A 10,987-nucleotide genomic window follows, 5' to 3' on the forward strand; every position below is an offset into this window, starting at 1 on the left:
TCCCATCGACTATGAATGTGTCTATGACAACTTCGTCAATCTTGAGATGATGTGCCGACTCAATCTCTTGGGAGTGCTCATAAGGATAGGGTGCGCACGAGTGTGTTCATAGGAATGAGTATATGTGCATATGTATGAGCGTATGCATGTGTAATGTGTTCAAAAACACAAAACATCCTCTATGAATCTCAACACAAGACATCAAATGGTTCAAGGTTAACTTAGATATGAAAATACCGGCAAAAAAAATTAGACATGACAAACCCCTCAGATGACTCATATTTAGCGAAACAGGAAAACTACATTCTTTCCCGAGTGTGCATTCATGTCATTGTCTTGGCCCAGATTTTGAGTTTTGGTTTCTAAAACTTGTGATTTTATCGGTCGCTCATTCCAAGTTTCAGAGCTTTAACTTCACGGTTATGATTTTTTTTCAGTCGCGAGTACTGGAACTTACAATTTTCTTGGTCGCTCGTACTAAGTTTCAGAAGTTGAAACTTCATGAAACTTTTAAAAATCACCAAACGCATTCAAAGTGTATCTCATTTGAAAGCCCTCATCACCAGAAACATGAATATGAAAGTAGAAGTTAATTTAAACTTTTGGTATAAAATATATGAAAGTTTGAACATCAAAAGCCGAAACCAAAAGAGGGTTGCGTGCCCCCGCACCTATGTGCTACATATCCTCTCCGGTAAACAATCCCTTGCTCTGGTTCTTGTATGCACGATCTTCAGGTGCAGGTGTGCAGCCATGGAGGGCAGGGTGCGACAGCATGGATGTTTAGCCATGGAGGGGTGGTTATTGCCCTTCCACCCGTGCAGTGTCTGACTGACGACGCTATGGTCCACGGCTTGGTGGTGGTGATCTAGATCCGATTCGACGGATGATGGTGACTACAAACTAAACTAATCCTCCCGTCGGTGCCGCCGCGGTTCCACCCTGCCTCCGATGGCCTTTGGGCCATGGAGGCGCGGAGGATCTTGCCCCCCTCCCCGCCGACAGGGAGGGCCCTTGATGTCGTTTTTGTTAGGTTCAATGTCTTGGTTGGGATTGCGTGGTGGTGGCGATATCTCTCGGTAGGAATAATGTCTTCCACGTCTGATCGTCCTAATGGTGCTTATAGCTTCATCAGATGGCGCGTGAAGGTGTGTCATTGTCGGTGCTAGTCTTTGACGGATCTATTTAGATCCAGCTTTCGTTCGTCTTCGTTTGTGTGGTTACAGGTTTGATCTTTTCTATCTACGACTCTCATCATCGGCGACAGTTGCTGCTTTAGTTCGCTGGTCCTTTGGGGCCTTAACACGACAACTTGCCGACTGTCTACTACAATAAAGTTTGACCGTTTCCGGTAAAGGAGGGGCGATAACGGTGACATGACTTTGGCTCGCTCCAGTGTCTGTAGTCGTCGCTAGGAGGTCCATTGAACTGGTTATAATTTTTACCTTAGTCTTCCTTGTATGCCATGATTGATTATGAATAGATCGAAAAAATTTCTCGCAAAAAAGAAATCCACACCTTGTCGAAAAAATATTTCTCCCGTGATATAAAACGAACAAAGAAATCTCGGCTTAAATCCACGTGACATGCCTCTAGAGTACGTAGTACAGTATCAGCATACTGGTACATGTTACTTTGCAGGGTGTGCACTGCAATATCGTCACGCTCAGAGCAGAGGCATCTCATCACTCACCCCTCCCTACCATAATTGTACCTTGGCATCTCATCTCCGGGTAGGCGTACAAGGGAAGGGACACTCACAAGAGGAGGGAGGTCTCCTCCAAGTCAATGGCCCTGCCACCCTGCCAGTGCCATCCTCCAAATAATTCCGGTTTTTAATGGCGCTCTGCTCCTATCCATGGCCATGCCTCGGATCCATCCGCCGCGAACCAGAGTCGACGACGAATCTATGTCGACCCATTCCGGGCAGGAGCCACCCGGAAACGAGCACGCACGGCAAACGGCCACTAAATGCAACGACGAGACGTACTCGCGAATATAGCCACGCCCAGCTGACCGGTCGACCTTCCTAATCTGCTTCCCCGCAAAAAAATAGAAACAAACTTCCTAATCTGCTCGTCCCCGGCCTTGGGCTACTGCTTATGGTTTTTTTTGTCTCTACTAGAACAGTGTCCGTGCTTTGGAACGGGTATAAATATTCTAGTATGTTATCTTGTGAATTATCTTATATTTTGATTAAAAATTTGGTAAGTAAATTAAAGTGAATTGGTTCAAAAGGTAAGTAAATTAAGATGATTGATTATCATATACATGAGAGACTAAACGACAGGGTGATGAAAAGAAAGCTGAAATGAGAACCTTGCATTCTTTTTAAGTAATATATAAGATTATGAAAGTTCACCAAATATAAAACATCTCAAACATAATAAAAATATATATGAGGTCCGTGGACCATCAAACGAACAATGTTGTCGCTAGACGAGCCATTGTCGTTGCTCTTATACCGAAGCCGGCTCCACCTTTTCGATGACATCTGGAAAGTTTTCCTGCACGATCCCCTAAAAACCAACACCCTATGCCACAGTTGTTGTCAAACCATTGATTGTTCCGAAGAATCTGACACCAAAATTTTGTCATCGTGTACGCACGACGAAAAACCCTAACCTCGTCACCTTGACGAGCCGACGAGAATCTACGCTAGAGCTCTGCTGAATCCGTCCTGACAGACAAACGGATTGGAGCAGAAAGATCGACTCGAAGATAAAGCGTCACCCTGTGAGGACTAAAACTTGAACCTATCAACTAATCGTAGCCAAGGCATCAATTCCCTGCCACCGTCGGTCGGAGCGGCCGATAAAGGGGAAGTGAATCCATGGCCTCATTGGTGAAGACTGAGGGGATGAAGACTTTGCCCTAGTCGCCTTGCGAGAGAAAAAGAAAAATCTCACTTTATCGATTTGGATGTGAATTTAATGGGAAAGAAAAAAAAATTAGTGGTTATGGATTTCCTGTGAATTTCGTAGGAAACCCAACATTTTTTAATCAAAACTTGTGGGACACATTGGAAGAATACGTGCATTTGTGTGAATGAACTCAAGGGTTAGTTTGAATTATGTTTTTACATCATTTCTCCTGCTTAATATATGAGGTTTTATGAAGTTCATGTTTTTGGCGGGGAGGTTTTATTCAATTCTTTGGCCAGCTCGCTATTCAGAATATGATTTCTTTGTCAATGATGAAGTAACCTATTTTATGCCAATGCATGCCCGTGATACAGTCACGCACGACCATGAGAGAAATATTCAGGATTCGCAAAAGAAAATAGTGGAAGAAATGTTCAGTAATTTGATGGTCAGAGGAAGCTTTACCCTTGATTGAAATATAAGTCATTATGGTGAGTAGAAATGTTCAGCAATTTGATGGTCAGAGGAAGCCATTGTTACCCTGGATTGAAACAGTAGTAGCAGCCATTATGGTGAGTAGGAGAGATGGCGCGATCAGACTCCGCCATGCAGCAAAGCTGTCAGGTCAGGTCCAACCTTTGAACCAACGGGACAACCATTGTGGAACCAGAAACCATGATGTCGATCGATCTGGCAAGCGCCTTCCGGCCGGTCAATGCAACCGATCACCCTCTGAGACCCCAGCGAATAAATATCTCATCGGTCGACTTGGTCGACGGCCGCGATAATGACACGACACTCGCACGGACAGCCATATTATTTCCTTGGGTGGAAATATGGACATCTATTCTATTCTATTCTTTCTTTCTTTCTTTTGGAATCACTAATTAACATGTGATGAATAAGGCGTGCACATTTTGGGACTTCACTCTGATCATCAAATTAGACAAATAGTATATAAATTATATGAGTTAAAAATTATACCAATGTTAAGTTTTTTTGGATATAGATTTGACGGCATACCTTTTGTTGAACATAACCCACATTTTGTTGGTTAAATTGATGGTCAAACTTGATTCTTCAAATGTGTGTGCACCTTATTCACTAGAATGAACGAAGCATGCACAAAGGTCACCACGACGCGGAAAAAATGTCGGAATGCCGTGCGCCTGTTGCTTGCCATTCGACGCGGCGAGTGCGATGGGTAGTGCAAAAGGTTTTCTTTTGCAAAGGCAATTGTTGTATTTTGAACAAAATACAATAAGGCCTTCTTTGGTTTGGAGGAATTTCATTGGAATTCTATGGGATAAGAATTTTGTAGGAAAAAAATTCTTTGGAGTCCTTTGATTTGTAGGAATGGATTTCAATTCATATGTAGGATAGAAATCAAACATTCACATTTTGAAGGAAAAAAAACATTTGCCCAGACTCAATGGAAAAGTTCTTATCATTTACATCGAATGACATCTTTTTCTCAATAGGAATTGAGACGCATGTCATCACACTTCCTATGATTTTCCTATTCCTGTGATAGGAATCGATTCTTCACATTTTGAAGGAAAATAACATTAGCCTAAACTCAATGAAAAAGTTCTTATCCTTTGCATCAAATGACATCTCTTTCTCAATAGTAATTGAGATGCACGTCATCTCAATTTCTATGATTTTTCTATTTCCGTGATATTCCTATCCTATGAACCAAACAAACATGCATCTCAATTCCAATAAGAAAGATTTGTCATTCAATGCGTAAGATAGGATTTTTTCATTGAGTCTAGGTTAATGTTTTCTTTTTCTTTCAATGTGAAGGATTGGGTCCTATCCTACATAAGAATGGGAATCCATTCCTACAAACAAAAGGGCTTTGTAGGATTTTTTTTCTTTGTAAATCCTATCCTATAGAATTCCTACAAAATTCCTATAAACCAAACGAGGCCTAAATTGATTCTCACTGTTGTATTTAACAATATTTATCATGGCATGGTCTTTCTTGCGGAAAGAATTTTTTAGAATATATCCTTGCACTTTATTTATCATCCCATGCCAAGGACCTCATCCAAAATAAAATATAAAATACAGTGTGATGGCTCTTGAAGCCAGAACCTATTGAGTTCTTGAGAAACACCCTCTCTAGCTAAAATATGAGCCCCTTTATTACGTGATCTCCTAATTAACCCAAGTTGCTTTAAACTCGATAAAGGATTGCAACATCTTTTTTACATCCTCGATAATTGGGCCCACCATCAAGAGATTCTTCATCGTATCATTGATCATCGCTGCAACTGCCTTGTTATCAACCTCCACGTCAACCTTTGTAGCTCTTGTTGGGTTGGCATTTGCATCGTCTTTCGACAAGCCAAGGCTTCAACGATTTCAGAGTTAGAGATGCCCCGGAACACGCAGGAACGTGCCTCCCCTAAACGCTCCATGATGCCGGAAAGGATGACAGGCGTGTATTGAATAGAAACAACCATTACTATGACTTACATACAAGAATAAGAAATTAAAGGCAAATCCGTGATGAAATCAGCATCGTTTCCTCTCACATCCAATGGCGGTGCGCTGTGAGCAAAGATCATTCCTGCATCTTGGTCTGTCTCACCGGAACAACCTTATTGAAATTCGAGAACTTGTACAAGCAGTGTCGGGAAGTCGGCGATGTCGACGAAAAAACGTCGGTGATCGCAAACTGGATAGATCGTTATCCCAAAGAAGACAACACTTGGGAGGGCTAGAAGAAAATCCCAAATCCGTAGAGATGCAGACCTCACAAGTTCTCCGATTGAGTCTTATTTGACTGACCTTCACGAGGTAGTGATGGAACAATAGAACAAGAACATACAGCAATGGCATGTCCTCCACGGGGCACCACTGCCGTGAGCAAACACAAATCAAGCTAGACCGGGTATCTAACGATTCACCAAACATCAACATGGGGAAGACCAAGGAACCATCATTCCCATTGCCGCCACTGCCTCGACTTCACCAAGGGCGAAGAACTCGTCAACCCTTCATGACACGGACCAGATACTCAAATCTGCCTCCCCCATCCCCCTACTACTGCAACAGCCGATAGGGGCCAGGGGAACTCATGGTGGCGCCAACGAGTCGAGTGAAAAGCTAGTCAGCTCCTGGTTGCCTCATCTCTGTCAAACCTTAGAAAATGGTTCAGCGGGTCGATTTGTTAGTTTGCCTTGTGGTACTTGACAAAACTTTGCTTTTTTCAATGTGAATATTTTGATGCAAACTTTCTAATGGATTTTTTTGTCACACACGTATTACCAAGGTGATGTCTGTAGGAGGCAAAAATAGGTCAAAATACGCTAAACTTTTTGTCTTAGATAAATGCATGTTTTGGCCTAAGTTCTTCTTCAATTATCCGTATGAAAATAGATATAGAAGGCAATTGTAGTTTTGAGTAGCTGATATCACATGTCGTATTATGTTTCGGGCGAGTCCATCTTTCCACCTATGGACTTATATTCATCATTTGTAAGAAAGTAGAAGCACTTGTGTTGTGACTCAACATAGCTGGTAGTAGCAGATGCTACACCATATATTACCATGATGCACTTAACATATGTTTGCTAATTTCTGGTGCAATTTACTTTAGTTGATATCGTCCTAGCAAAAGCCCTGAAAACCGCAAGAGCCAGAAACGAGTGAAACTAAAGCGCAAAACCCATGAATGATTAAAGTTAGACATGCACATGGTTTCCTAGGAGGATGACACTTGTTGATCATGTCGCGCTCCCCCAAGCATACATGCTAGATACGTGCTTCTTTTCCGTATGAAAACATGGACAATAAATTGTATTCACTCACCGCTATAATATCATTGGCACAAGAATTGCATGACCAAAGCAAATTGATTCTCTTTCGAACTTCTGCCACATAATGAGGCTCCAAAGGCGCTTCATATCTTAAATCGTCCATGTGTTTATATCATTTTCTTGCGCATAAGACATTGTGCTTTCCTCGAGGAGTCCGTCCTAGTTTCACCAAGGACGAATAACCTTTCACCTTACGTGACACATACCCGAACACTCAGATTCGGGGTTCCCCAATCCTCCTGCCAACCCAGTGGTTGGCAGAGGCCATTGGAACTCACGACATTGACGCATCAAGGGGAATGATTCACCGGGTCGATTTGGTAGTTTGCCTCTTGGCATGATCTCAAATACCAGATACAAACTCTGTTTTTGTTTAAACATCAATATTCGATGCAATCTTCTGGTAACCCCCTCTCTAGCAAACCCTACAGAAATGATTCACCGGGTCGATTTGGTAGTTTGCCTCTTGGCATGATCTCAAATACCCGATACAAACTCTGTTTTTGTTTTAACGTCAATATCCGATGCAATCTTTCTAATGCTCGTTATATTTAGTTGCAATTTACTTGAGTCGATATCGTTCTAGTAAAAGCCGTAAAAACCGAAAGAGCCTCAAATGAGTGAAATTGAAGCGCAAACACCTCAAATGAGCAAAGCTAGACATGCGCGGGGTTTCCACAGAGGATGACACGCGTCGATCGCACAATGCTCCCGCCCGGCATACCAGCTAGATATGTGCTTATTTTTGGGATGAAACCATGGGCAATAAATTGTACTCGCTCGTTGCTATACCATCGTCGGCATAAAGGTTTGCATGAGCGAAGCACACAGATTCCCTTTTTAACTTCTGCCACGCAGCGAGGCTCGACGGGCGACTCCTATTGTAAACCGTCCATAGGTTTATGTCCTTTCCTTACGCAAAACGACACAGTGCTTTCTTCGAGGAGTCTGCAAACCGTCCGTCCATGTATACACGCCATACCGTTTGGTGCTAAAAGTTGCCTGCAAACTCGTCCAACGCCCCTATAGTATATACGTTAATCCTAACTTTGGAGGCGCTCGATGATTTCGTTTTTCTTGCGAGGGTGCTCGATGAAACATTTTACCATGAGGAAATAATAAGAAACCGGCTTTCTATTTTTTTACTGTATTTATGTGTGTGTGTTTTATTGGAAGGGCGGGGATGGCATCAAAATTTCAAAATGTATACAGCCCGGTCGTCCAACCGAAAAATGATGTGCTGGAAACGGAGTAGGAGTGGTGTACTGGTAGCAGGAGGAGTGAGGTCAGATCTACAAGTGGTAGAGTAGCCACAGCCCACAGGCGCATACAGATACAGCCATGCTGCGGTAGCCAGGTCGCGCGCCGCGCACACACAATTGCCAACATATTCCGAGGGGAGGGCGCGGGTGGAAATCCAGATCCCGAAGCCAGGAAATTCCACGCCCCCCGAAAGCCCATAAAACCCACGCTCGCCCTCCCTCCCTCCCTCTGCCTTGCTGCGCCGGACTCCCTCACAGTCACGGAGGCGAAGGCGACGTTTTTCTTCTTCCCTTTTTACCATGGAGGCAACCACCCAGGAGCGCCCCGCGCCGCCGCCGCCGTCGCCGTCGTCGGTGCAGATGCAGCTGCCGCACGCGGCCGCCGACCCGTCCAACCCTTTCCCGACCACCTTCGTGCAGGCCGACACCACCTCCTTCAAGCAGGTCGTGCAGATCCTCACCGGCACCCCGGAGACCGCGGCCGCGGCGGCGGCGGGGGGCGCGGCGGGCGCGCCGGCAGCTAAGCCGGCCCCCACGCCGACCGGGCCCAAGAAGCCGGCCTTCAAGCTCTACGAGCGGCGCGGCAGCATGAAGAGCCTGAAGATGCTCTGCCCGCTCCTCCCCGCCGCCTTCGCCGCCGGCGGCTCCGGTGGCTGCAGCGGGTTCTCCCCGCGGGGGTTCTCGCCGCGCGGGCTGGAGGTGCTGTCGCCCAGCATGCTGGACTTCCCGTCGCTGGCGCTGGGGAGCCCCGTGACGCCGCTCCCGCCGCTGCCGGGGTCGCGGGAGGCAGCCGCGGCCGAGGACCGCGCCATCGCCGAGAAGGGGTTCTACCTCCACCCCTCGCCGCGCGGCAATGCCAGCGGCCGCGGCGACCTGACGCCGCCGCCCAGGCTGCTCCCGCTCTTCCCCTTGCAGTCGCCCACCCGGCAGTGAGCCTCGCCCGCTCCTTGCTGGTATGCTCTGCTCTGCTCACCCGGTCGCTGCTAAAATGCTAGGCTCCCGGAGCGCGAGGTCGATTCGATCTGTGGATTATTTGCTCCTCTTCTCTCCCCGGGAGGATCCGTGTATGCCCCTGTGTTGTAATCTTAGTGTCTGTAACAGCGATTTGGCTCATAAGAGGGATTAATTGATCACTCCACCGGCCCGAGTGTTCTTTGTCTCTTTACCATTGGCTATTAGTAGTTTCATACTGGCAGCAGTAGTAGTAGATTTAGCTTGGCATTTTCCTCTTCTCGCTTCGTGAACTTGTCTTGTCATATTACTAGTTTGGTGTTGCAAATCTTGTACATTAAAGCTGTTGGAATTGGGATTTACCATGGGAGGCAAGTGGGACGCCCAAGTTGACATCTTGCAAGGCTGGTAAAATATTCAAAACCTGGACTTGAACTGAGCCTTGCTTGCTCAGGACGGGCTGGTTTCTAGAGGACGGCTGCTCCAGTACTCCGTATGAGAGTTAGTGCAAATTCAAAGTACTGGTATGCCAGAGGCTGCATTTTTAGCTCCTCTCAGGCATTACAGTAAGTTATTATTCCGTGTCATCATTTTGTCACACACTCGCTGATCAGGGTCAGTTAAGAAGAAGAAACCTGATCTGAGCGGAGGGGCCCCTGTCTCACTTCAGCCTTGTTTCGAGGAAGTGGCAGCTCAAAGCAGGGCACTTTTTCTGAACACCCTTCAATAATTGCCCCCTCTTTCCAACAAAATCTTCCCAAAAATCCCGTTAAAAATCTGGGAACACACACACTGATCTGCTGCATTGGAGGAGAGGCAAAAAATTATAGCCATCTCTGTCTGCATCTTGTTCTTTTTATAATCAAATTCGTCCTGGGGAACTACTACTGCTACTGGTGGTGATGGTGGGAGTGGGAATATGAGACTGATGAAAAGGCAGGGAAGAAAACAATAATAATCCCGGTCGTGGTGAGCTCCACCATTTGCATTGCGGCATTATTAGAAAACTGAATTTGGGGGAAAGGTGCCAGCTTTTGGAGGGAGGGGGAATTTTCCTGGAGGGAGGGGAAAGGGGGCAAAATTTTTGGAGGGAGAGTGACCCACTTTGGTTTGGCGTTGCCTTGGCTGAGTGAGTTCACTTCCCAGACCACTCATGCATCCATGGGTGGATCATGTAATAACAGTGGGGAGCTGCTCTGGCTTCTGTCAGAAGTTTAGCGTATCTCAGATCTGCCGCCGGCCATGGCCATGGCCACGCTCGCTGCCAGCTGGGGGCCGCCTTGCTGCCAGCCAACCAGCTCTCTCGTGCCTACAGTTTCTCTATTGTAGTTTATCCAGGTTAGTACTTTGCATTGCCTGGATACATGTGAATCCAATATGTGAAAGTCACCGAAAACACACTCCCTATGTTCCATATCTTCTCAAGTTCTCATGGTTTTAGTTCCAATTTAAAAGTATGATCACTCGGAATGGAGGAAAAAACGCAAATTAAATGACAGATCGGTGTCTACTGTGCATGTTATGCAACTTGTCAAAAAAATGTTGTAACCATATACCTTAAACGACTTCACATTTTCTCTACCAATTTTTACATGTATATTCCCCGCAAAAAAAACTTTTAAAAAATAGTATGTATATGTTTCTACCTGCCCTCCTCGTGTACAATCATTCACGTTCTTTTGTAGTAACAGTGAGAGAGCAATGTCTTTTTCAAAAAAGTTTCAAACACTGAGTTCATACCTGCCCGAGTCAGAATATCACTTTACTCTCTCGCGTACTCATTCACGAACAAGGAAAATCCACAGGAGTTTATTATCTTTTTTTAATTAGAAATGGAGAAAAGGTAGCTTATTGGTGCCCATCCGTTGGCGGAAAAGGATGAAAGTGGCTTTCAATTTTGGAAACGGGAGCAGAATTTTTGTGAAGCTAAAACGGAAACTTTCTCGCGGAAACTGAATGGCGTTTTCCGGCGGAGCACACGTGAAATGGTGTTTTCCGGAGAGAAACATGACACCACACACACTCTCATCTTTGCCATGAGGAGAGAAACATGACACAACACACACTCTCATCTCGC

At 45.4% G+C, this 10,987-nt stretch overlaps 1 protein-coding gene across 1 annotated transcript; it reads left to right on the forward strand.

The window, feature by feature from the left end:
* Positions 1–8,097: 8,097 nt before the first annotated feature.
* On the forward strand, positions 8,098–9,305 carry LOC125548093 (VQ motif-containing protein 4-like). Its single transcript, XM_048711775.2, has one exon. It carries the CDS (start codon positions 8,260–8,262, stop codon positions 8,890–8,892), a length of 633 nt encoding a protein of 210 aa, XP_048567732.1. The 5' UTR covers positions 8,098–8,259; the 3' UTR covers positions 8,893–9,305.
* The last annotated feature ends 1,682 nt before the right edge of the window (positions 9,306–10,987 follow it).

This window comes from Triticum urartu, chromosome 3A (genome assembly GCF_056163025.1).
Source record: "Triticum urartu cultivar PI428250 chromosome 3A, HENAU_Tu73, whole genome shotgun sequence".
Lineage (NCBI taxonomy): Eukaryota > Viridiplantae > Streptophyta > Magnoliopsida > Poales > Poaceae > Triticum > Triticum urartu.

Coding starts and splice junctions, on each gene's coding strand:
- LOC125548093 (XM_048711775.2), top strand. CDS start 8,260: ATGGAGGCAACCACCCAGGAGCGCCCCGCGCCGCCGCCGCCGTCGCCG.